General features: G+C 49.1%; 1 protein-coding gene across 1 annotated transcript in view; it reads left to right on the top strand.

Moving 5' to 3' along the window:
* The window catches only part of COPS6 (COP9 signalosome subunit 6), a 32231-nt gene extending 23255 nt beyond the window's left edge, over positions 1–8976 (top strand). Inside the window, exon 10 of the mRNA XM_082255498.1 lies at positions 8692–8976. Within this exon, the coding sequence (XP_082111624.1) occupies positions 8692–8832 (141 nt within the window). The 3' untranslated portion in view covers positions 8833–8976. The remainder of the gene's footprint in view (positions 1–8691) is intronic.
* The last annotated feature ends 16145 nt before the right edge of the window (positions 8977–25121 follow it).

Below are 25121 nucleotides of genomic sequence, written 5' to 3'. Positions count from 1 at the left end.
CAATGCTGATTTTCAGCGCGCTGTTAAGGATCAATGGCGCGATCTGCGCAAGCCTTTTGCGGTACCAAGTAAATTTAAGCTGCGTTATCCTTTCTCGCCTGCCACTGATGAACGGTGGTGTGTGCCTCCGCCAGTGGATCATGCAATTGCGGTTTTGAACAAAGCCACTGCGATTCCTGCAGAGGGTTCCCCTGTTTTCCGTGATGCCACGGATAGGAGACTGGAGTCTCTTGCCCGTCATACTTATTCTGTTACGGGTTCTATGCTTAAGGCTCTGTTTGCTTCTCTCATGGCGGCCCAGGCGATCGCAAGTTGGACGCAGATGCTTAGGCGCGTCCTAGTGGCCGATTCGGCCTCAGCGGCGACCCTGGATATGGTGGATCAGATCCACCAGGGTGTCATGTATCTGTGTGATGCGGACCTGGACCTGATTCCGTTGGCTGCACGTGTGCACAGCGTGGCGGTGTTGTCTCGCCGCCTGGTTTGGTTGAAATGTTGGTCGGTGGACCAATCTTCACGTAAGACCTTAGCCAATCTGCCTTATGATGGGTCTCGCCTTTTTGGGGAGTCCCTGGGTGTGTTGATTAAGGGGATCACCGGGGGTAAGAGCACTCTCTTGCCCCATTTCCCCAAGGCTAAGGGGGCTTCTGGGAAGAAGCATGCAAATTTTCGGCCCCCTCAGGGGCCCTTTCGTGCCTTTCGGCCGCACTACAAGGGCAAACCGTTCAAAGGCCAAGGCTCTCAGAAGAAGCCCTGGTCTGGGAAACAGAAGTCCGGCCAATCCGGACCTGCAGCCCATAACAGTTCGGCCTGAAGGGGCGCCCTCACCCAGTTTTGGGGTGGGGGGACGCTTGCTCGGTTTTATTCAGCCCTGGTTGGCCCGTGTGCGGGACAGATGGGTTCTGGAAATCGTTCGATCTGGTTACAAGATCGAGTTTCTCTCTCGGCCGGAGAGCAGATTTTTTCCCTCAAATCTTCAACTGTCTCCAGAGCGCCTGCGGGATCTGCACCTGGCGGTGCGGGACCTGAGGGCTCAGGGAGTGGTGGTTCCGGTGTCTCATCGGGACAGGTTTCGGGGGTTTTATTCCAATCTGTTCACCGTGCCCAGAAAGGAGGGCAAGGTTCGTCCGATTCTGGACTTGAAGGCTCTGAACCGCTCTGTGCGGGTTCGCAAGTTCCGCATGGAATCCCTGCGGTCGGTGGTGGCTGCCCTGGTTCCGGGGGAATTCATGGCCTCCATCGATTTGAAGGATGCGTACCTTCACATCCCCATATTCGAGGGTCATCAGAGGTACCTTCGATTTGCCATTGCGGAGGATCACTACCAGTTCGTGGCGTTGCCCTTTGGTCTCGCCTCGGCTCCGCGGGTCTTCACCAAGGTGCTTGCACCGGTTCTGGCATTATTGAGGGCCCAGGGCATTTCTGTCCTGGGGTATCTGGACGACATTCTGGTTCGGTCTGCGACCAGACAGGGTCTGGAGGAGGACCTGTCTGTCACAATGCAAACTCTGCAAGAGTTTGGTTGGACGATAAATGTTCCCAAGTCGACACTGAGTCCGTCGGTTCCTCTCCCCTATCTGGGAATGATACTGGACTCGGTGCAGGCGAAGGTCTTCCTGCCGGAAGACATACTCAGAACTCTTCAGGAGGAAGTCAGGTTCCTCAGGGACGTTCCGAACTCGTCTCTGCGGACGTGTATGAGATGTCTGGGATTGATGGTCTCGGCCTTCGAGGCGATTCCTTTCGCGCAGTTTCACACGCGGGGTCTCCAGGCGGAGATCCTGTCCAGGTTGGACGGGCGACCTCAATCTCTGGATCTTCAGATCTCGTTGAGTCATCGCACCAGGGAAAACCTTCTGTGGTGGCTCCAGTCCCCGTTGGTGTCCGGGGGCAAGTCGCTTCGTCCGATCTCATGGACGGTAATCACCACGGATGCCAGCCTGTCGGGCTGGGGTGGAGTTCTGGGCGTTCTGTCCGCCCAGGGGACTTGGTCGGAGGGGGAGTCTTCCCTTCCGATCAACATTCTGGAATTGCGTGCGATACGGCTCTGTCTTCATCGCTGGACGGACCGGCTGCAGGGTTGCCCGGTTCGGGTGCAGACGGACAATGCCACGGCGGTGGCCTACATCAACCACCAAGGGGGCACCAGGAGTGCCCGAGCGGCTCGAGAAGTGGCCGACATTCTGTCTTGGGCCGAGACTCATGTCCCGGCAATAACGGCGGTTCACATTCCGGGAGTGGAGAACTGGCAGGCGGACTATCTGAGTCGCCAGACCCTGGATCAGGGGGAATGGTCTCTCCATCCGGCTGTCTTCCAGACGTTGTGCGCGAGGTGGGGTCTTCCAGATGTGGACCTGTTCGCGTCTCGCCTCAACAACAAGGTGAAGAGGTTCGTGGCAAGGACGCGCGACCCTCGGGCAGACGCGTCGGACGCGTTAGTGGCCCCGTGGCATCAGTACAGGCTGATGTACGCGTTTCCACCGATTCAGTTGCTGTCCAGGTTCCTTCGCAGGTTACACTCGGAACGCAGCACGGTGATTCTTGTGGCACCGGACTGGCCTCGCCGGTCCTGGTACGCAGACCTCGTGAATCTGGCGGTCGACGCCCCTTGGCGTCTGCCTCTTCGAGACGATCTACTGTCTCAAGGACCGATTTACCATCCTGCTTTACAGTCGCTGGCTTTGACGGCCTGGCTGTTGAGACCGAGGTTCTGAAGGAGAAGGGTCTCTCTCCAGAGGTCGTTCATACTTTGATCAACGCGAGGAAGTCTTCCTCGGGGAAGGTTTATTACCGTACTTGGAAGGCCTATTTTGCCTGGTGTGAGTGCAGGGGGTTTTCACCCCGCACGTACTCGGTTTCCCGTGTGCTGTCTTTCCTTCAGATGGGTGTCGATCAGCGTTTGGCGCTGGCTACGATAAAGGGTCAGGTGTCTGCGCTGGCCGTTCTGTTTCAACGTCCCGTGGCTTCCAACTCCTTGGTTGGCACTTTTATTCAGGGTGTGCGGCATCTGGTTCCTCCTAGGAGGGATCCTTTGCCCCCTTGGGACTTGAATCTCGTTCTATCTGTGTTACAACGTGCTCCTTTTGAACAGATCAGGGAGATCTCGTTGTCTATGTTGTCCAAAAAGGTCGCCTTTTTGGTGGCGATCACTTCGGCTCGCAGAGTGTCAGAACTGGCGGCTTTGTCCTGCAAGTCTCCGTACCTGGTTGTTCATTTGGATAAGGTGGTCTTGCGACCTATTCCTTCTTTTCTTCCGAAACGAGTTTCGGAATTCCATCTTAATGAGGATATTGTCTTGCCTTCGTTGTGCACGAAGCCTAAACATCCAAAGGAGGTGAGATTGCACTCTCTGGATGTTGTTCGGGCGATAAGGGTTTACCTTAAATCGACTGAGTCTTTTCGTAAGACGGACTCCTTGTTTGTTCTTCCAGAGGGTCCTCGGAAGGGCATGGCGGCTTCGGCCTCTACCATCGCCAAATGGATCAGGCAGACCATTGAACAGGCCTATGCTTTGCAGGGGAAGGTTCCCCCTGTGCCTGTGAAGGCGCACTCTACTAGATCTCTGAGTACGTCTTGGGCCTGTCGTCATGGGGCTTCTGTAGCCCAGGTGTGTAAGGCGGCGACTTGGTCGACCGTGCACACTTTCACAAAATTCTACAGAGTAGATGTTCAGGCATCGGCGGATGCTTCCTTTGGCCGCAAGGTTCTTAGTGCGGCTGTTCCCTAGGGTCCCTTGTTGGGGACTCCTGGCTGTTGGGATATCTTTTGTATCCCCTGGTTTTTTTGTCTTTTCCTGGGTTGTTGCTCCTGTTGAGCACTTATTTTTGCTGTTGCCCAGCTGGTTTCCTTCCTTTGGTAAGGTTCCTTTCTTTGATGTGGAGACTGCGTTGCCTTTCGGCGCGGATGCGTTTCCCACCCCTCGTGTTTGCACTGCTTTGGGACGTCCCCATATGTGACGAATATGAAGAGGCGGCGACTGTCGGAGGACGTAAGAGAAAACTGAATTTTTGCAAAATCTTACCTGTAAAATTCCTTTCTCTGAGTCCTCCGACAGTCGCCGCCCCCGCCCCTCTTTTGGGGTTTGATTGTATACTCTACTGCTATTCCACTAAAACTGAGATATGGTTGCAGGAAGTAGGAGGGTATTGACTGAGGGGACCACCCCTTGAGGGTGGGATATGTTAAAGCTTTATTGTTAACATATTCTGTTGCCTAGCTACTCCTTCGGAGCAAAGTCTAATACCCCATATGTGACGAATATGAAGAGGCGGCGACTGTCGGAGGACTCAGAGAAAGGAATTTTACAGGTAAGATTTTACAAAAATTCCGTTTTTTACTTTCTGATATAATAATAAAAAAAAAAAAAACGCAGAGGTGATCAAATACCGCCAAAAGAAATCTCTATTTGTGTGAAAAATAATGATCTAAATTTAGTTTGGGTACAGTGTTGCATGACGGCACAATTGCCAGTGAAAAATTTACAGTGCTACTCAGCAAAAAATGGGCTGGTCATGAAGGGGGTAAAACCTTCCAGATGTCAAGTGGTTAAAGCTGAATTGAAAACCGAATATAAATGACACAAAATAGTACAGCTCTGTAATATTTAATACATCATTTAGGCTCTGTTCACATATATTCAGTGCAGGAAATGCATCAAATCCTGTGTTTCCCGCACCGCATTGAATCGCTCTGCATTTATGGGAACCACTGCGGGCGTCAATGATAAAGGAGTTGTAAAGACTGAAGGTTTTTTTTTTTTTATCTTATTGCATTCTGTACATTAGGATAAAAAAAACATCTGTGTGCAGCAGCCCCCCTCAGCTTCCCTAATACTTACCTGAGCCCGACTTTATCCAGCAATGTTGCAGGAGTGTCAGAGCCGCTCTGGACTTCCCTCCTCATTGGCTAAGACAGCAGAGTGGCACAATTGGCTCTCGCTGCTGTCAATCAAAGTTAGTCAGCCAATTAGGAGACAGGGGGCGTGGCCAGGTCACAGCTCCGTGTCTGGATGGACACAGGGAGCTGTGACTTGGCTTGTGTGCCCCAATGCAAGGTGCTTGCTGTGGGGGAACTCAACAGGAGGGAGGGGCCAGGAGCACAGAAAAGGGACCCAAGAAGAGGAGGATCGGGGCCACACTGCAAAACCAACTGCACAGAGCAGGGAAGCATAACATGTTTGTTATTTAACCACTTAAACCCCGGAAGATTTTACCCCCGTCCTGACCAGGGGGTATTTTGCGATTCGGCACTGCGTGACTTTAAAGGACAATTGCGCGGTCGTGCGACGCTGTACCTAAACAAATTTGACGTCCTTTTTTTCCCACAAATGGAGCTTTCTTTTGGTGGTGTTTGATCACCTGTGCGATTTTTTGATCATGCGCTATAAACAAAAAAAGAGCGACAATTTTGCAAAAATAACAATATTTTTCACATTCTTTTTATATGAAATTCCCCCAAAAGAAAATGTAAAAATCGAAATTTTTAAAAAATTTTGGCCAATTTGTTTTCTGCTACCTATGTTTGGTAAAAAAAAATCACAAAAGGCGTATTTTGATTGGTTTGCGCAAAAGTTATTGCGTTTACTAAGGGAAAGATTTTTGTCATTTTTGTTGTTTTTTTTTAACGAGTAATGGTGGCGATCTGCGATTTTTTTTTTTTTTTTTTTTTTTTTTTTTTTTTTGCGGGACTGCGACATTGCGACAGACAGATCAGACCCTTGACTGACATTTTTGACACTTTTGGGGGTACCAGTGACATTACTACAGTAACAGTGCTATACATATGCACTGTTACTGTAAAAATGACACTGGGAGGGAAGGGGTTAACTTTATTGGAGAGGGAGGGGTTAAGTGTGTCCTTAGGGGCGTGTTTCTAACTGTCATTGGATGTGGCTGTGTGTAACAGCACAGATCAACGGTCCTACATAGCAGGACCGAGTGATCTGTGCTTTTACACAGGGGAGAATGACAGGCGGCTTTGTTTACATTAGCCGCCTGCCTTTCTCCCTCTCTACCCGACGATCACGAGTGACCGGCGGACATCGGGTCCGCCGGTCACATGCGCGGGCTTCGTAGCCCCCTAGCCCCCTATTGGCTCCCAGGCTAGTGACGTACCGGTACGTCACTTTGCCTGGGAGGGGCTGACCGCCGCCGTATATAGTCGGGCGGCGGTCGGCAAGTGGTTAAAAAAAAAAAAGAGACTTTACAATTACTTTACGTTAACAACACTCCAAAACAGTTTGCAAAACGCAGTGCGATTGACAGGATCGGATCACAAAGGTTTGAGCACACATGCGATCCAATTCAAGTGCAGGGGAAAAAAAGGGTCCTGCACTTTTTTTTTTTTTTTTTTTTTGAGCGGATGTGGTGCGATTTGAGCCATACAAATGATTTGCTCAAGATGTCTCTTTTGATTTGAATAGAAATGTGGTGCGATTCCTATCCGAATCACATGCTGTGTCCTGCACCGCATATATATGTGAACCCAGTGTAAGGCCCCTTTCACACTTGTGCGACTTGTCTTGCGACCTTGGACTGCAAAGTCACATGACAAGTTGTACCCCATGATTTCCAATGAGTACCTTTCCTATCTGTGCGACTTCAAAGTAGTCCCTGCACTACTTTGGCCTGACGTTGATGCGACTTGAGGCCCATAGACCTTAAGATTACACAGGCATTGCTTTAAGTCGCGTTGAAGTCGCATGACTTTCAGGTCAGACAAGTGTGAAAGGGGCCTAAAATGTTTTTGGGTTTTATTTAAATGTAAGCATCTGAATAGGACTTGGTATCAGCACCATGCAGTCCTGTACAGCAAAGTTCAGACTAGAAGAGGGAGAAGCCACACAGTGAGCCAATTATTCCAAAGCAATGTGTAGGTACATGGCAGGATGTGGGAACAATGCTGATGGTCCTTTAATTTGTTTTATTGAGGACATCTTGTGGAGTACTGCAGGGGGACAGCTCTGGATTGAAGTGGAATGTCACAGCAGTAGCTGATTTTTTATTTCAATTATTATTTTTCAATGGGCTCTTCAGTTTCTTTTTTTTAGAGGGGCTTTACACTGCCCCACTGCAGTCCTGCTGGGCTTTGGGCAAAGTGCAGCTAACCTGTGGGTTTCTTGTGGGTTAACTGCATTTTCCCATAGACTTTCTCAGTTTCAGAAACTGCAGGATTATGGGAAAGCACAGATAACACGCGGGCTAGCTGTGCTTTAGCAAATTTCTGTTTAAATTTTTGTTTAGCAGAATCTGCATGTCATTTGAGTTTACCCAAACCTTTTCCCTCTTTTTTTCTCCAAAGAGAGGTACCCACTCCCACTTCCGGCTGACTTTGTCGCAGCAAAGTCAGCTGGAAGTTCGGCCCCCGCCGCCGGGCCATTCACAAACGATATCGGTCGATCCCTAATGCACAGTAGGGAACTGGTTGTAAAGCTGCAAGGCTTCAATGCTGGTTTTCCTTAGCCAAGATAGCGGTGGCAGCACCCGAGAGCCAATTGAAAAATCAGCTCGGGTAAAGACACCACTGGATGCCTGGACAGGTAAGAGCCCTAATATTAACCACTTAAGCCCCGGAAGATTTTACCCCCCTTCCTGACCAGGGCCTATTTTGCGATTCAGCACTGCGTGACTTTAACGGACAATTGCGCGGTCGTGCGACGCTGTACCTAAACTTATTTGACGCCCTTTTTTTCCCACAAACAGAGCTTTCTTTTGGTGGTGTTTGATCACCTGTGCAATTTTTTGATCATGCGCTATAAACAAAAAAAGAACGACAATTTTGCAAAAATAACAATATTTTTCACATTTTTTTATATGAAATCCCCCCCCCCCCCCCCCCCCCAAAAATGTAAAAATCAAAATTTTTTAACATTTTAGGCCAATTTGTTTTCTGCTACATATGTTTGGTAAAAAAAAAATTGCAAAAAGCGTATTTTGATTGGTTTGCGCAAAAGTTATTGCGTTTTACTAAGGGAAAGATTTTTGTCGTTTTTTTCTTTTTTTTTGTTTTTTTTTTTCTTTTTTTTTGCGGGACTGCGACATTGCGGCGGACAGATCGGACCCGTGACTGACATTTTCGACACTTTTGGGGTTACCAGTGACATTACTGCAGTAATCAGTGCTATACATATGCAGTGTTACTGTAAAAATGACACTGGCAGTGAAGGAGTTAACTTTATTGGAGAGGGAGGGGTTAAGTGTGTCCCTAGGGGCGTGTTTCTAACTGTGATTGGCTGTGGCTACTAGTGTAAGAACAGAGATCAACGGTCCTACATAGTAGAACCGTGTGATCTCCATTCTTACACAGGGAAGAATGACAGGCGGCTTTGTTTACATTAGCCACCTGCCTTTCTTCCGGTGCAACGGAAGATAGCGAGTGCCCGGCGGACATCGGGTCTGCCGGGCACACGCGCGGGGGGGGTCCATGACCGCGCCTCTGGCGGCGTAGGCTAGCGACGTAGACCTACGTCGCTTTGCCTGTGAGGGGCTGACCGCCGCAGTAAATAGCCGTGCGGCAGTCGGCAAGCAGTTAAAAGACTTTTACATTTTTCTGAAGGAGCCAGGAGCTCTGCTTTGATGATCGCAGAGCATTTACAAGACGCACACCGAACTTTGTCAACAAGCGATGTTCACATTACGACTTGCAAATATCATTCTTTGTATGGCTAGACTAAGTCTTTTTCTTCATTTCCAGCAATGCAACGACGTGGGCTTGATGTCCTACCTGGGAACCATCACCAAGACATGCAACACCATGAACCAGTTTGTCAACAAATTCAATATCTTGTATGACCGCCAGGGGATTGGAAGGAGAATGAGAGGCCTCTTCTTCTGAATCGTCTTCTGATGGAAACAATGTTTTCTGTGACTAAAATGGACTTTAGAAAGAAAAAAAAAAAAAGCAACTTTTGCTCTGTTATGTTATTGTTATTATAGGAAATAAATGAATAAAAGTATATCACGTATGTTCATGACATTACATTGTTACGGGGTATTGATCTTTAAAGATCAAATGTTTGTGTAAGAGACTCGTATAGCATAAGACAGGCAGACCAAGCCACTGTCCCATCCGGACCCATGGCCGCTCCATTTAGGAAACGTCATTTTTCAGGCAGCGCGGAGAGCAGGAGGCAGGGGATAGCAATGAGAGAGCGGGAGGCACAGCCATACTGGATGGAGTGTGGGAGCTGGAGCTGCATGAGTTAACTTACCAAATTAACCAGCAGGTGATTGGTTGCTAGGACAGTAGCAACCAATCGCCAGCTTGTTAATAGGAAAAGTTAACCTCAGTAGCCCCCTGCTCACGCCCTCCATCCAGTGCTACTGTGCCTCCCGGCCACTCTCTGCTCTGTGTAATGTAGGCCAGAGAATATAGCCGTGGTCGGGTGGCGTGAAGGCGGCAGTGCTGTGTGTGTGTGTGTGTGTATGTGTATGGGGGGGAGGATTTGAAGGGAGTGGCAGATGTGAATAGAGCAGAGCACATTACTGTGGTGGGGGAGGGGGATCTGAAAGGGTAGCAGCGCTGTGGGGGAAGAGGGATGTGAAGAAGGGCAAGTGGGGTGGGGGGGGGGGGATGTAAAGGAAGCAGTGCTGATAGGGAGGTAGATTTGTAGGGGTGCAGTGCTGTGTGTGTGGTGGGGGGTAATGTAAAAGGGGGCAGTGTTGGGGGGGGGGGGATGTAAAGGGATGGGCAAGCGCTGTGGGGGGGTAGTCCTGTGGGGGGATGTGAAGGGGGTCAGTGCTGTGGAGGGAGATCTGAAAGGGGGACAATGCTGTGGGGGAAGGGGATTTAAAGTAGGCCAGTGCTGTGGCCGGGGAGATGTGGTGATAAAGGGAGGCAAATGCTGTGGGGGGGGTGATGTGAAGGGGGCAGTGGACACTAATGTGAAGGGAAAACTGATGTGAAGTGGGTTACTGATGTGCAGGGGACTGAGGACATTGTTGTGAGAATGGGATTGTGATATAAAATGAGGGGACTGTGATAGAAAGGATCTGGGACATCGCACAAACATGCGATTCGGACCTCTGCTGGAAGAGAATTTTAGTGTTCGGACCTCCATACATTTGAATCCAATATCCCTGCCATAAGATACTTACATTTAAAAGGCTTAAAGCGGTATTAAACCCAAATACAAAAATGTAATCTATTGCAGCTTACTAATACCTAAATGTGGTGGATGCATTCGTTTTATTTTTTTCCGGCTTTTTTTTCCCCCCTTATTTTCACCTGGTGATCCGGTCAGTAATTTTGATCAGTTTGTGGCCTTCTCTGGACAACAGAAGTTTAATCGACTTCTGACAAAAGAACACTTTTCCTGGTACTTCCCCAGGAAAAGGTAGCACCGAGGCCTCAGTCCTTGTTTCTACCCAAGGTGGTTTCTTCTTTCCATCAGAATCAAGACATTGTGTTACCATCTTTTCTCTATCGCTCATTGACAGACGTAGTCTTCTTGATTCTCAAGAGCTGGGTTATGTTGTCTCCGCAGGAGTAGGACTAGGCAGAAAGACAAAACGTTCTGGCTCCACCTTAGGGGCAGTCCCTGAGGGTATATCCTCCCTCTCTCTGCTACAGGGAATCAGTTTTTTTCTGTCTAGTCAGGAGTAAGGACCTAAGTTCCTTGCTGGGATCTTTTGGTCCTGGCAAGACTTTTTTCTTTAAGAAAAAGACATTTTTTAGGTAGTTTTCTCCAGTGTTTTTTCCTGTGAGATCTTCAAGCAAAGATGCCGGACTGGGCGACACTTGTGGTCACCCCAGCCGGCCTACGAGCGCGCGCAGACCATGGCATTGCGCTTGGTCGGCCGCGACACATTCAAGTAAGTATGCGGGGCCGGGCGACGGGCTGGATGTTGAGATCCAGTGGTCACCCCGGTTTCTGCCTACGAGCGCGTGCAGACCAGAGCTCCGCGCTGGGTCGGCCGCGACGGAGTCCCAGTGGAGGGACTGACCTTGCGAGTTAAAAGTCTCGCTTGGACGCCAAGAACCAGAGAGTCGAGGCGTCCGGAGTGGTCCACAAACCCCCACCCCGGTGGAGAGGGTATTGTGAAGAGAGGGTGCCTGTCGGTTCGGTATGGTGAGTAAAACGTTCCCTTTTTTTCCTCGTTATGAGGCAGTATGTATTATGGGCCCCTCCATATATAGTCAGTATATATCTGATACTTACAAGTCCCCCTTGTAATACAGCATGTGTTTGTGGGAAGTGGACTTGGTTTAAGAGCTAACACTCTACCCAGCAGACTGTTACATTACAGCTGACATAGGAGGTATAATCCTACCTTATGTGTAGTATATCTTCTGTAGATCCATATATCGCCTCTTAGCAGAGATGCAGGTGGATGTGCTGGGAAAACGATTTCGGCGGTCCGCCGCCATTTTGCCGTAGACCTAATGCATGTATGTCCTCAGGTCACGCCGGCCGCCATGTTTTTGGAGTCTTATGTCTCTTCTATGGGGGCGGCCATGTTTTGTGAGCCCAGCTACCTCGTGGAGAGCTGGGAACGCCGGAAGGCGTACACAGGGGGCGGAGCCACGTCCTTCTACCCGGGGAAAAAGCAAACAGCTCCTTCCAGTCTGTGTAAGACAGACGCTGACTGCAGTTGGTTGGAAACTGCACTGCATCGGTTGGTGAGCCTTGGGGGTCCCTCTCTCTCTCTGTGGGATCGAGAAGCAGGTACTCTGAGGGGCGCTATTGCGCTAGGGGGAGACACACAAAAAAAAAAAAAAAAAAGTTTTTTTTTTTTTTTTTTGTTTGCTGGCAAAGGTGTCCTGAATTAACATGGACCCTGCCACTCATGTATCTCCTCCGGATCCCCTCGAGGGGTCTGCGGGATCCTCCAGCACCCCATTGACAATTGAATCATTGTCAGCTATTATGGAAACTTTTGTGTCCCGGGTGGAAGTGGCTTGTCAGGGACAGGGCGCAAGAAAGCGACCCCCGCCTAACCCCATATTATCTGAAACCTCGGATTCAGACTCTGAGCCCATTTCTGCAGTTGCAGGTACTTCATCTGGGATTGGTGTCTCGGGTCCTGTCTCTTCAGACAGTGAGGAGGATGTTTCGGCATCCGCCATAGCCCGAGAGGAAGCGTTGGTAAACGCACTCATTGTATCTGTTCAAGAAACCTTAAGGTTACAGGGTACTCCATCGGAAATAGCTGAAACTGAAATCCCTTTTGGGACTAAAAAACGCATCAAAGTGGCGAAGGTTTTTCCATTGCCCAAATGTTTTGGCAATCCAATCGAAGAAGAATGGCGTCTGCCAAAACGCACTTTTACTATTTCTAAACGCATTGACAGGCGTTATCCGTTTGAGGAAACCCTTATTAAGAAATGGACAGAACCACCTGTGGTGGATTCACCAATTGCTAGATTGAATAAAGCCACGGTTATTCCTTTAGAAGACGCTCCGTCTTTTAAAGATCCAGTGGATCGCAAGATAGAAGCTATGTCTCGCACCATGTTTTCCTTGATTGGATCAGCTTTCAGACCAATAATTGCTATTGGTCTGGTTTCGCAGGCTGTAACTGAATGGACCAAGTGGTTACGCCGGGACTTAGAAGAGGTCCCTCAGGCGGTATCAGATTTGTTGGAACAAATGATACAGGGGTTACAGTTTGTGTGTGATGCGGCGTTAGACGCCACTCCATTATTGGCGCGAGCATCAGTCTCAGCAGTGGTTCTCAGGCGTACACTGTGGCTAAAAGGTTGGTTAGCCGACCAAGGTTCCAAAAAAGCATTGGCTAATATCCCCTTTTCAGGAGAGCGTCTATTTGGAGCCAACTTAGATGAGATCATTAAAGATCTCACGGGTGGAAAGAGCACCTTTTTACCGCAAAATTTTAAAGGTAGAGGAACTCGTCAAAGACGAGGGCCTTCTTTTTCTGCTCACAAGAGGTTTTTTCGTCCCGCGGGTGAAAAAACTAAGTCCTCCAAAGCTCCTGCAGGAGGCGTCAGGGGTCGTTGGTCGGGCAAGCAAAAGCCCGCCCCCCCCAGACCTGAAGATAAACCATCCAAAGCCTGAAGGTGCGCCCCCACCCATAACTGGGGTGGGGGGACGTCTTCGCCGGTTCCCGGATCCATGGCTTTCCAGAATCCCGGACAAATGGGTTTGCGAAGTCATAAGGTCAGGGTACAAGATCGAGTTTCGATCTCTCCCACCGGCGCGATTCTTCCCTTCCAATATCCGACTATCCTCAGATCGTTTAGAAGATCTGCGGAGAGCAGTCACAGATTTACTACAACAAGGAGTGGTAGTCCACGTTCCTTGGACAGAACGGTTTCAAGGGTTTTATTCAAACCTATTTACAATACCCAGGAAAGAGGGCAAAGTGCGTCCAATTCTGGACTTAAGAGCACTCAATTCTTTTGTCAACATAAGAAGATTCAGAATGGAGTCCATTCGCACGGTAGCAGCCTTCCTGCATCCAGGGGATGTCCTAGCGTCCATAGACATCAAGGACGCCTATCTTCACATTCCCATTTTCGCAGGACATCAGCGGTTTCTACGCTTTTCCGTAGAAGAGAACCAACTCAGTTTGTGGCGTTACCTTTCGGTCTCGCCACGGCTCCGCGGGTCTTCACAAAGGTGTTGGCCCCAATGTTGGCACTTCTGCGCCAAAGAGGCATATCGATCCTTGGTTACCTAGACGATCTTCTGCTTCATGCAGAGTCTCCTCAGACCTTGCTACAAAACATAGAAATTACTATGATTTCTTTACAGGAATTCGGGTGGCTGGTGAACCAGCAAAAGTCATTTCTGGTTCCCACCCAGAGGCTCGAATATCTGGGTCTAATTCTAGACACAGTCAGGACAAGAGTTTTTCTTCCGGTAGGGAAACTCCGAAAGATTCAATCAGCAGTCCAGTTGTTACTGTCCAACAGCTGGTCTTCCCTTCGGACTTGCATGAGGGTTCTGGGGTTGATGGTGGCTTCGTTCGAAGCAGTCCCATTTGCCCAGTCCCATACCCGAATTCTTCAGCAAGAGATTCTTCTCAGATGGAATCGGAATCCCTGGACAATCAGATCCGATTGAGCAAACAGACCAGAGAGTCTCTGGTCTGGTGGCTTCGGTCTCCGATGCTCAGCCAGGGAAAGTCATTTCTGCCAATATATTGGACGATAGTGACCACGGATGCCAGTCTATCCGGATGGGGAGGAATTCTCGGTCAGTTATCTGTCCAGGGACTTTGGTCCCCGGAAGAATCCAGGTTACCGATAAATGTATTGGAACTGAGAGCGATCAGACTTTGTCTGATTCACTGGACCGAGCAGCTCCAGGGCAGCCCGGTTCGGATTCAGTCGGACAATGCCACGGCCGTGGCTTATGTCAATCACCAGGGGGGCACCAAGAGTGTCCGAGCGGCCAAAGAAGTGGCTTGCATTCTTCGCTGGGCGGAACGATTTGTTCCAGCAATCTCTGCGGTGTTCATTCCGGGGGTGGAGAATTGGCAGGCAGATTATCTCAGCCGTCAGACCCTGGATCAGGGGGAATGGTCCCTCCATCCAGACGTTTTCCACCAGTTGTGCCTACGGTGGGGCACCCCGGATGTGGATCTGTTGGCATCACGATTCAACAGGAAAGTTCAGAGATTCGTGGCTCGCTCCCGCGATCCTCTAGCAGAAACCGCAGACGCACTGATCGCCCCGTGGGGGCAATACCAGCTAATATATGCCTTCCCTCCTCTCGCGTTACTGCCAAGACTTCTTCGCAGGATAGAGGAGGAAGGAATTCCAGTAATCCTGGTAGCTCCGGACTGGCCTCGTCGAGCTTGGTACGCCGACATGGTCAGACTGGTGGCGGACGTCCCGTGGAGACTTCCTCTCAGGGAGGATCTACTGTCTCAGGGACCGATCTTCCATCCTGCTTTACGATCGCTGGCTTTAACGGCCTGGCTATTGAGACCCAGGTGCTGAAGGACAAAGGTTTGTCAGCTTCAGTTATTCCTACTCTAGTTGAAGCAAGGAAAGCGACTTCCAGAAAGATTTATCATCGCACATGGAAGTCCTACATTGCATGGTGTGAACCTTTGGGGTTCCGTCCTCGGTCTTATTCGATTAGTCGAATATTGGCTTTTCTGCAACAAGGGGTTGAGCAGAAACTGGCCTTGAGTACTATCAAGGGTCAGGTCTCAGCATTAACCATCTTCTTTCAGAAGCCTTTGGCTACTCATTCCTTGGTGCGGAATTTCATCCAGGGGGTGCGACATCTGGCTCCGCCAGTGCACGCGCCGTTACCCCCCTGGGATCTTAATTTAGTGTTGTCGGTTCTTCAGAAGCCTCCCTTTGAAGATATTAGGGAGATTCCTCTACCTACGTTGTCCCAGAAGGTGGCCTTCTTGGTGGCTATTACTTCTGCACGCAGGGTGTCAGAACTGGCCGCATTATCTTGTCGTTCCCCATATCTGGTGGTTCATAAAGATAAGGTGGTTCTTCGTCCGAATCCATCCTTCCTACCAAAAGTGGTTTCAGAATTTCATCTGAATGAAGAAATTGTATTACCTTCCCTGTGTCCTAAGCCCAGTCATCCTCGGGAGTTTGCTTTACACTCCTTGGATGTGGTCCGGGCGATCAGGGTATACTTGAAAACGACAGACTCGTTTCGCAAGACGGATTCACTTTTTGTGATCCCAGATGGACCCAAAAAGGGGTTGCCTGCATCTGCCGCGACCATTTCCAGATGGATCAGACAGACGGTAGTACAGGCTTATTCTATTAAGGGTCGGGAGCCCCCGTTCCCTGTTAAGGCGCACTCCACTCGGGCACTTAGTGCGTCATGGGCCTTTCGCCATCAGGCGTCAGTGGTCCAGGTGTGCAAGGCGGCTACCTGGTCGTCGGTGCATACCTTTACTAAACATTATAAAGTTGATGTAATGGCATCGTCTGATGCCTCGTTTGGCCGCAAGGTTTTGCAGGCCGCAATTTGAGGAGACCAGTGGTCTACCTCGAGGGTTTTTCCGTTGGAAAATGTTTTCTTTAGTCTCATTCTTGTTTATAATGAGCCTTTAAAACTTCTAGTTTGGCACCGGTTGGGCCTTCTAGATTGGATTTGATTTGTCAATCCCACCCCTCATTTGTGGCACTGCTTCTGGATGTCCCAGCTCTTGAGAATCAAGAAGACTACGTCTGTCAATGAGCGATAGAGAAAAATGGATTTTTGTAAGATCTTACCGTAAAATCCTTTTCTCTTAAGCTCATTGACAGACGTAGTACCCGCCCCTCTATCATTGAGTTGGGTTGGGTTAAATTCTCTGTACTGCTTTAAAACCGAACTGATTCCCTGTAGCAGAGAGAGGGAGGATATACCCTCAGGGACTGCCCCTAAGGTGGAGCCAGAACGTTTTGTCTTTCTGCCTAGTCCTACTCCTGCGGAGACAACATAACCCAGCTCTTGAGAATCAAGAAGACTACGTCTGTCAATGAGCTTAAGAGAAAAGGATTTTACGGTAAGATCTTACAAAAATCCATTTTTTGTCCTAATCATCCTATGGAAAAGATGCTTCACTCTTTGGATGTTTGAGTTTATCTGAAATCTACGGTCTGATTCCCTGTTTGTTCTGCCTCAGGGTACACATCTCCCCTTGTAAGACTAAAGCCCCATACACACGCAACGATTATCGGCCGACCGATCGTCCGTCTTTTGTCCAGAGTTGTGTTTTGTTGGTTGGAATGTGCCTAGACTGCACACTAATTTTCTCGGCCAACAAAATTCTACTTCAGAAGTGATGTCATGTGTTGGTTTGTTTTCTTTTGTGTTTTTTCTTCACTGAGCATGCCCAGTCTTGCTCATCAGATTTTTCCCTGTCGAAATCTGTACTGACTGCACGAAAATCGGCCGTTATGTTGACAGCCAACAAAAATTTTATAGTCTGCACACCAGATTTTTTTCGGCCGAAAAGTCGGAGTTGGTTGTCGGAAGCATCATACTAACAAGCCGAAAATCGGCAGATCGGACGTTGGCCGAAAATTCCCTGCCAATTTTCGACGCGTGTTAGAGGAAGGTTGCTTCTCGGTCCACTATTTCTAGGTGCACTAGCGCAAGGTAGCGTGATCCCATGACCGTTGTGTCACAGTGCTCGGTGTGATTGGTCCTAGCAATCACATGATTACAATGTAAACAAGAGTCATGAATGGCTTCCACTGATGACTGTTTTGCTTACTATTGTGATGCTGTAAATGGCCCACAGCTATCACATGGTACCTGGGCCAATCACAGCACCTTGTACCAATGTGATTAGCTTTAGCCAATCACAGGTCACAATAGTAAGCAAGCTGTCATGAATGAAAGGCCATCATAACGGCTAACACTAGTGCTTATAGTAAAAGAAAACTAGTATGAGTCTATTATCCACTTGACGACTGCCCACCGCAGATTTACTGCGGCAGGCGGCCGCTCCTGGGCAAACCGACGCAGTACTACCCATCGCTCGCTCAGGAGAGTCTAGGGGGTGTGCTCCCGCCCTCGCTCGTCAGCTGGGGAGCCAATGCGTGTGACAAGCGGCTCCGTTGGCCGCCGGCCACTCGCAATCTCTCCCCCCCCCCCCGCTGACAGAGAAGGACGGATGGCTGATGTAAACACAACTGTCTGTCCTTCTCCCTGAAGTGATCACAGAGGCTATGTGATCCTGCTATATAGGATCACAGGTCTCTGTGATGCTCTCACAAGCCACGCCCCTCCAGTTAGAATCACTCCCCTAGGCTTACTTTTAACCCCTTGATCACTAATAGTATTAACCCCTTCCCTGCCAATGGCATTATTACAATAACAGTGCATATTTTTAGCACTGATTACTGTAGTAATGTCACTGGTACCCCCAAAAGTGTCAAAAATGTCAGTTAGGGGTCCGATCTGTCCGCAATGTCGCAGTCCCACAAAAAATCGCCGCCATTACTAGTAAAAAAAAAAAACAATAAAAAGGACATAAACCTTTCCTGTAATTGGTAGACGCAATAACTTTTGCGCAAACCAATCAAAATACGCTTATTGCGATTTTTTTTTTTTTTTACTAAAAATATGTAGCAGAAAACAAATTGGCCTAAAATGTTAAATTTTGATTTTTCATTTTTTTTTTTTTTGGGGAACGTTCTATAGCAGAATGTGAAAAATATTGTTGTTTTTTTTTTTTTCAAAATTGACGCTTTTTTTTTGTTTGCAGCGCAAAAAATAAAAATCGTACAGGTGATCAAATACCAATAAAGAAAGCTGTATTTGTGGGGAAAAAAGGACATCAATTTTATTTGGGTACAGCGTCGCACGACCTCGCAATTGTCCGTTAAATTAACGCAGTGCCGAATTGCAAAATAGGGCCTGGTCATTAAGCAGCAAAATCCTCCAGGGCTTAAGTGGTTAATCTCTTCTCAAGAGAGCAAATTCAGTTCCTAATATTTCCTCATAGCTGAGCTCCTCCATGCCTCTTATCAGTTTGGTTTCCCTTCTCTGCACTTTCTCCAGTTTCCCGATATCTTTTTTTTGCGGACCGGAGCCCCAAAACTGAACTGCAAATTCCAGATGTGGTCTTACTAATGATTTGTACAGGGGCAAAATGATATCTCCTCTGGAGTCAGTACCTCTCTTAATACAAGAAACCTCATTTGCCACATAGTTGCCAATTAAACAGTGCATTGAGGTCAGCTCGTAAATTGGAGACATCATGTAAGGAAGTTATTCCACAGCATAGCTTGGTGTCATCTGCAAAGTGTAACGGTACTTTTAATCCCAGACCCTATATCATTTATAAAGATATTAAAAAGTAAGGGTCCCAACACTGAACCTTGGGGTACACCACTTATAACCTTAGACCATTCAGAGTAAGAATAATTACCACTACTCTCTGAATTCTACCTTTTAGACACTTTTCTATCCATTTACAAACTGATCTCTCCAAGCCTGTAGACTTTACCTTACACATTAGCCGTGTGTGGGAAACTAAGTCAAATGTTTTTTCAAAATTCAAGTATACTACGTCCACAGCCACCCCTCTGTCCAAGGTTTTACTTCCCTCCTCATAAAAAGAAATCAAATTTGTCTGACAACTTCTGTCTTTCATGGATCCAGGCTGTCCAGTTAATCCCCCCTCCCCCCCAAAAAGAGCTCATCTATGTGGTCTTTTGGCAAACTCTCTAGTATCTTCCTGACTATAGAAGTTTAACTAACAGGTCTATAGTGGTTAGCTGTTATGGCACTTTTCCACTGCAAGTACCGGCTCGGCTCTACTCGGCCCTGCTTGGCCCGGTTTGGTTTTCCACTGCATGGTACGGTTTGGTATGGTTTGCTTTTCCACTAAAGTAGTACTAAAGTAAGTGGGTGGGATAACAACGATTCTCTGACCAATCAGTGGCTAGTAGTGACTGCATGCAAAGGATTGTGGGATATGGTACCGGTATGGTACCTCTTGGAACCACAATCGAGGTGGTACTGTTTTAGAGAGCCGTACGGTTCGGTTCCATGTAGTGGAAAAGCCCGCCGTACCGAACCGTTCCTACACCATACCATGCGGTACCATGCAGTGGTAAAGCACAAAAGCGAACCGAACCGTTCGGTTCCATGCAGTGGAAAAGGACAGGGAAAATCACAGAGACAGTGCCAGAGGATCTGGGAAGCCCTGTGGGGCTAACCTGACCACAATGGGATCTAAATAAAATGCCAAAAGTGGAACTCTGTGCAGTTTTAGTGCAGCAAGCTGGCTCGACTGCGCAAACCCAAGTAAGGAAATGATGCAATATTCTCTTCTGGAGCGCTTTTCAGTTCAAGTGTGAGAGAAGAAAGCATCAGACAGTGAGTACACTACACTGACATTAGTACACATATTTAACCCCCTCTGAGAGCTGCCTGACACCGGCGTTCTCTCCCCGCTGAGGGAGAAAGACGGTCGGCTGATGTAAACACAGCCTTCCGTCCATCTCCCTGCAATGATCACAGAGACTATGAGATCCTGCTATATAGGATTGCATGTCTCTGTGATCATCTCACAAGCCCAACCCCCCCCCCCCCCCCCCCACAGTTAGATTCACTCCCCTAGGCTTATATTTAACCCCTTGATCACCAATAGTATTAACCCCTTCCCTGCTAGTGTCATTATTACAGTAACAGTGCATATTGTTAGCACTGATTACTGTAGTAATGTCACTGGTACCACCAAAAGTGTCAAAAATGTCAGTCAAGGGTCCGATCTGTCCGCCGCAATGTCGCAGTCCCGCAAAAAAACGCAGATCGCCGCCATTACTAGTAAAAAAAAAAACAAAAACAATAAAAATGACATAAATCTTTATTTCGCAATAACTTTTGTGCAAACCAATCAAAATATGCTTATTGCAATCTTTTTTTGTTTATAGTGCAAAAAATTAAAATTGCACAGGTGATCAAATACCACCAAAGGAAAGCTCTATTTGTGGGAAAAAAAAGGACGTAAACTTTGTTTGGGTACAGCGTCGCACGACTGTGCAATTGTCCGTTAAAATAAGGCAGTGCCAAATCGCAAAATAGTGCCTGGTCAGGAAGGGGGCAAATCCTTCCGGGACTAAAGTGGTTAATGGTAGTTAGCGACAGTACCAGATAGGTTTAAGGCATCCGCCATACATCCCCTAATAAAGATTTAATCCCCTGATCACCCCCAGTATACCCCTTAATTTCCCTATCAGTGTCACTATTATATTGTACAGCTCTTTTTTCTGATCACTGTATTAGTGTCACAGGTGACGTCAGTTTGCATCAAGCCAGGACCCAGATTTTCTTGTAGCCTCATGTGCTGAAGAGATCGGCAGCCACCCCGCACAGCCATTTTGCGGTAGCTTTCCTAATAGGAATCAGAATGGGAAGTTCCTGGAGGCGTTTTTTTGTGGGTGGAGCCCCACCCTATACCCTGGGCTGTTCTTCAGATCCTCCCCTTTTGGATGGAGATTGTTGCTGACACGTGCTGTGCAGACGTTCTTGGCCTCCTGGTGCATTTTTGGTACAGGGTGGTGAGTCTGGGGGTCTCCAGTGCGCTTTGCCTGACCTCTGTGGGGCGCTGTAGCACGGTGGGACGTTTTTTTTTTTTTAAAAACTAACTTTTTTTGTGTAATTTTTTTCAACTTTTGCTGACGGGTTCCTCTGGTGCAACAGGGACACTAAAGATCATGTGTCCCCCCCCATTTGACCCCTTCAGTGAGGCCACAGGGCCTTTCGGCCCCCGGCTGTCCATGTATGCAATTTCTGCGGTCCTGGAATCATTTGTGTCCCGAGTGGAGGCGGCCTTTAAAGGGCGAGGTGCTGAGAAACGCCCTCCGCCTATCCCTGCCTCATCTGATGTCTCAGATTCTGAGCCTGGATCAGCCACTACAGATGCGGGTCTCTCTGCCGGGTCCGCTACTTCGCGCCGTCTCCTCTGACAATGAGGATGACATCCCTACCTCTGCCACTGTGCAAGAAAAGAAGAGGGGAGAAACGCCACTGGAGTGCAATAAAAAGAGTTTTATTAAGAACAAGCAGGATATGGTGACTCACATCTGGGCTCAAATCTGAACAATCACTGTGGTGCCCTCCGTAGAGTAGTCAGGTAGCTGGTTGCCTTCTCTGGGTCCGGTGCGGTCCGATCGTCCGGGAGAGGTCCGGGGGTAGTCTCAGGCGACTTCCGGGTTGGGACAGCGGAGGAGCTGCAGAGAGCTGTTGTGGCGGCGGCCGGCAGCGTCTGACGTCACGGGCAGTCTGGGCTTAGGACAAAGGAGTGCGCATGCCCAATAGCGGCATGTTGCGCATGCTCCGAAACATGTAGTGATGCCCGGATACGCCCACTAAGCCCAGACTGCCCGTGACGTCAGACGGTGCCGGCCGCCGCGCCACAACAGCTCTCTGCAGCTCCTCCTCTGTCCCGACCCGGAAGTCGCCTGAGACTACCCCCGGACCTCTCCCGGACGATCGGACCGCACCGGACCCAGAGAAGGCAACCAGCTACCTGACTACTCCACGGAGGGCACCACAGTGATTGTTCAGATTTAAGCCCAGATGTGAGTCACCATATCCTGCTTGTTCTTAATAAAACTCTTTTTATTGCACTCCAGTGGCGCTTCTCCCCTCTTCTTTTATGGTACACATTGAGCCGCTTCGCTCACCCGGATAGCAGCCCAGAGTGCTGCCCAGCCCTATTCCCCCCATCCACCTGGACAAGTGGATTTTTACATCCCCACCCCTCCCCCCTCTGTACCGAGGTCAGCCCAACAGCATACACTACAGGCACTTGAACCTTTTATTCCATCCCCTCTAAGGCTCCTCCAGCTTGCAGCCCTTTGATGTGCCAGTGTTTTGATTGACTTCCACCTGACTGTAAGCCCCTACCAGCAGCCAAAACAGAGAGTAGCACCCCTTGTGAGCGCTGACTAATATACTTTCTATCTACTGTGCAAGAAAAGGCGCTGGTGGACGCACTGGTTGTATCTATGCGTGAGACCCTTAAAATGGAGGACGCAGCTGCGACTGCTACTGAGGCGCAGGTTACGTTTGGCAATAGCCATCCAGAGCGGCAAAGGTTTTTCCCTTTCCCGCGTACTTTTGACAACATGGTCAAAAAAGAATGGGACCGTCCACAGCGTTCCTATGGGGTACCCAAGCGGATTACTAGACGCTACCCCTTTGAGGAGTAGATTATAAAAAAAAGGTGGACCCTCCGGTCTCAAGACTGAGTAAAGCTACCATGATCCCAGTGGAGGATTCCCCGTCCTTTAAGGATCCGGTGGATAAAAAGGCAGAGTCTGTGGCCCGCAAAAAAACAAGACCTGTTTTTACTGTTGCCCTTGTCTCGCAAACTTTGACTGAATGGGCTCAGTTGCTACACGCGTGACCTAGGGGGGGGGGGACAACAACGCCCCCTGCCTTTGCAGAGCTGTTGGACCAGCTCGTACAGAGGCTGCAATTTGTTTGCGCTACCACTCTGGTTACTGCTCCCATATTGGGTCGTCTGTCGGTTTTGGCAGTGGTTCTCCAGCGTATACTTTGGCTAAAGTGCTGGTCTGCGGATCAGACCTCAAAGAAGGCCTTGACTGATCTACCTTTTCAAGGAGATTGCCTGTTTGGGGCTACCCTGGATGACATTATCAAAGGTCTCACAGGGGGTAACAGTACCTTTCTCACACATGCTAACAAGGGTAAGGACCCTCGTCGCAAACGGGGTCCCTCCTTTTCAGCACACAAGAAGTTTTTTCGGCCCTCAGGGTCAGTCGATAGGGCAAGTCCTTCAAGACTCCCTCGGGTGGTCCCAAGAGACCCTGGTCTGGCAAACACAATTCGAATTTCTCCAGACCTGAGGACAAGGCCCCTTCGGCTTGAAGGTGCGCCCTCACCCATATCTGAGGTGGGGGGACGTCTTGCCAGTTCCCAGACCTGTGGCTATCCTGGATAGTACAACAGGGAGTAATAGTTCCGGTTCTGTGTGCAGACCATTTTCAGGGCTTTTATTCAAACTGGTTTACGGTTCCCAGTTAGGAAGGCAAGGTGTGTCCAATCCTGGACCTGAAGGCACTGAATTGCTTTGTGCGAGTTCAATAATTCAAGATGGAATCTGGTCGCACGGTGGTGGCCTCCCTACACAAGGGAATTTCCTGGCCTCCATAGTCATCAAAAATGCCTACATTCACATCCCAATAAGTGAAGGACACCAACAGTTTCTGCGCTTTGCTGTGGGAGAGGATCATTATCAATTTGTGGCGTTACCCTTTGGTCTCGCCTCTGCTCTTCGGGTCTTCACGAAGGTGTTGGCTCCGGTCCTGCCGTTGTTATGCCAGTGGGGGACATCGGTCCGGGGTTACCTGGCCGATCTGCTTCTCCGTGCAGTCTCCCACGGTGCTGCTGACAAATTTGGAGTTCACCATGAGAACTCTGAAGGTTCAGAATCCACCTGAACTCCTCCAGAGGTCGCCCCTGGTCCCTTCGATGAGACTGGACAATCTGGGCCTGACTTTGGACTCAGCCAGGGTGTTTCTTCCTCCAGAAATAACTCAAAAACTCCAGACAGATTCAGCCATTGATGTCCAGCAAATGATCATTCCTGCGTACTTGTAGGAGAGTTCTGGGACTGATGGTTTCGTCCTTCTCAAATGGAACAGGAATCCACATTCCCTGGACAATCAGATCCAGCTGAGACAGGTGACCAGGGAGTCCCTGATCTGGTGGCTTCGTTCCCTGATGCTCAGCCAAGGTAAATCCTTCCTCCCTATATATTGGACAATGTCACCACGGATGCAAGTCAGTCCGGCTGGGGAGGGGTTCTCAGCAGGTTGTCTGTTCAAGGAGTCTGGTCCCTAGAGGATTCCAGGTTACCAATCAATGTTCTGGAGCTGAGAGCTATCCAGCTTTGCCTAGTCCATTGGACCGAGCACCTGCAGGATTGTCCAGTGCACATTCAAGCGGACAATGCCACGGCCGTGGCTTATGTCAATCACCAAGGGGGCACCAAAAGTGTCCTTGAAGCCCTGGAAGTGGCAGACATCCTTCGGTGGGCGGAAGGCTTTGTTCCAGCTCTCTCCGCTATTCACATTCCAGGAGTGGAAAATTGGTAGGCAAGATTACCTCAGTCGACAGGCCTTGGATGCAGGGGAATGGTCCCTTCATCCGGAGGTGTTCCAGTAGTTGTGCCACTCCAGATGTAGATCTGTTGGCATCTCGGATCAACATAAAAGTGCAGAGGTTTGTGGCCTGCTCCCAGGACCCTCTCGCAGATGCACTGGTGGCCCTGTGGGGGGTCAGTAATAGCTGATGTATGCCTTTCCTACCCTCAAGTTGCTGCCAAGACATCTTTGCAGCATCAAGGCAGAAGGTATTCCAGTAATTCTTGTGACTCCGGACTGGCCTCGCCAAGCTTGGTACGCTGACCTGGTCAGGCTGGTCGCAGGTGCTCCTTAGAGACTTCCTCTCAGGGAGGATTTACTGTCTCAGAGGCCAATCTTCCATGGCTGGTTTTGATGGCTTGGCTGTTGAAAGCCAGGTGCTGAAGGAGAGGGGATTGTCTGCTTCAGTGATTCCCACTCTGCTTAGAGCAAGGAAAGCATCTTCTAGGACAATCTATCATTGTACGTGGATGTCGTACATTGGGCAGTGTGAGTCTCTTGGGGCTCCCCCTCGCTGGCTCGGATTTTGGCTCTCCTACAACGAGGTGTTGATCCAA

This window comes from Pelophylax lessonae, assembly GCF_965119305.1.
Source record: "Pelophylax lessonae genome assembly, chromosome: 4".
Taxonomy (NCBI): Eukaryota; Metazoa; Chordata; class Amphibia; order Anura; family Ranidae; genus Pelophylax; species Pelophylax lessonae.
This window is presented reverse-complemented; position numbering and strand designations above follow the sequence as displayed.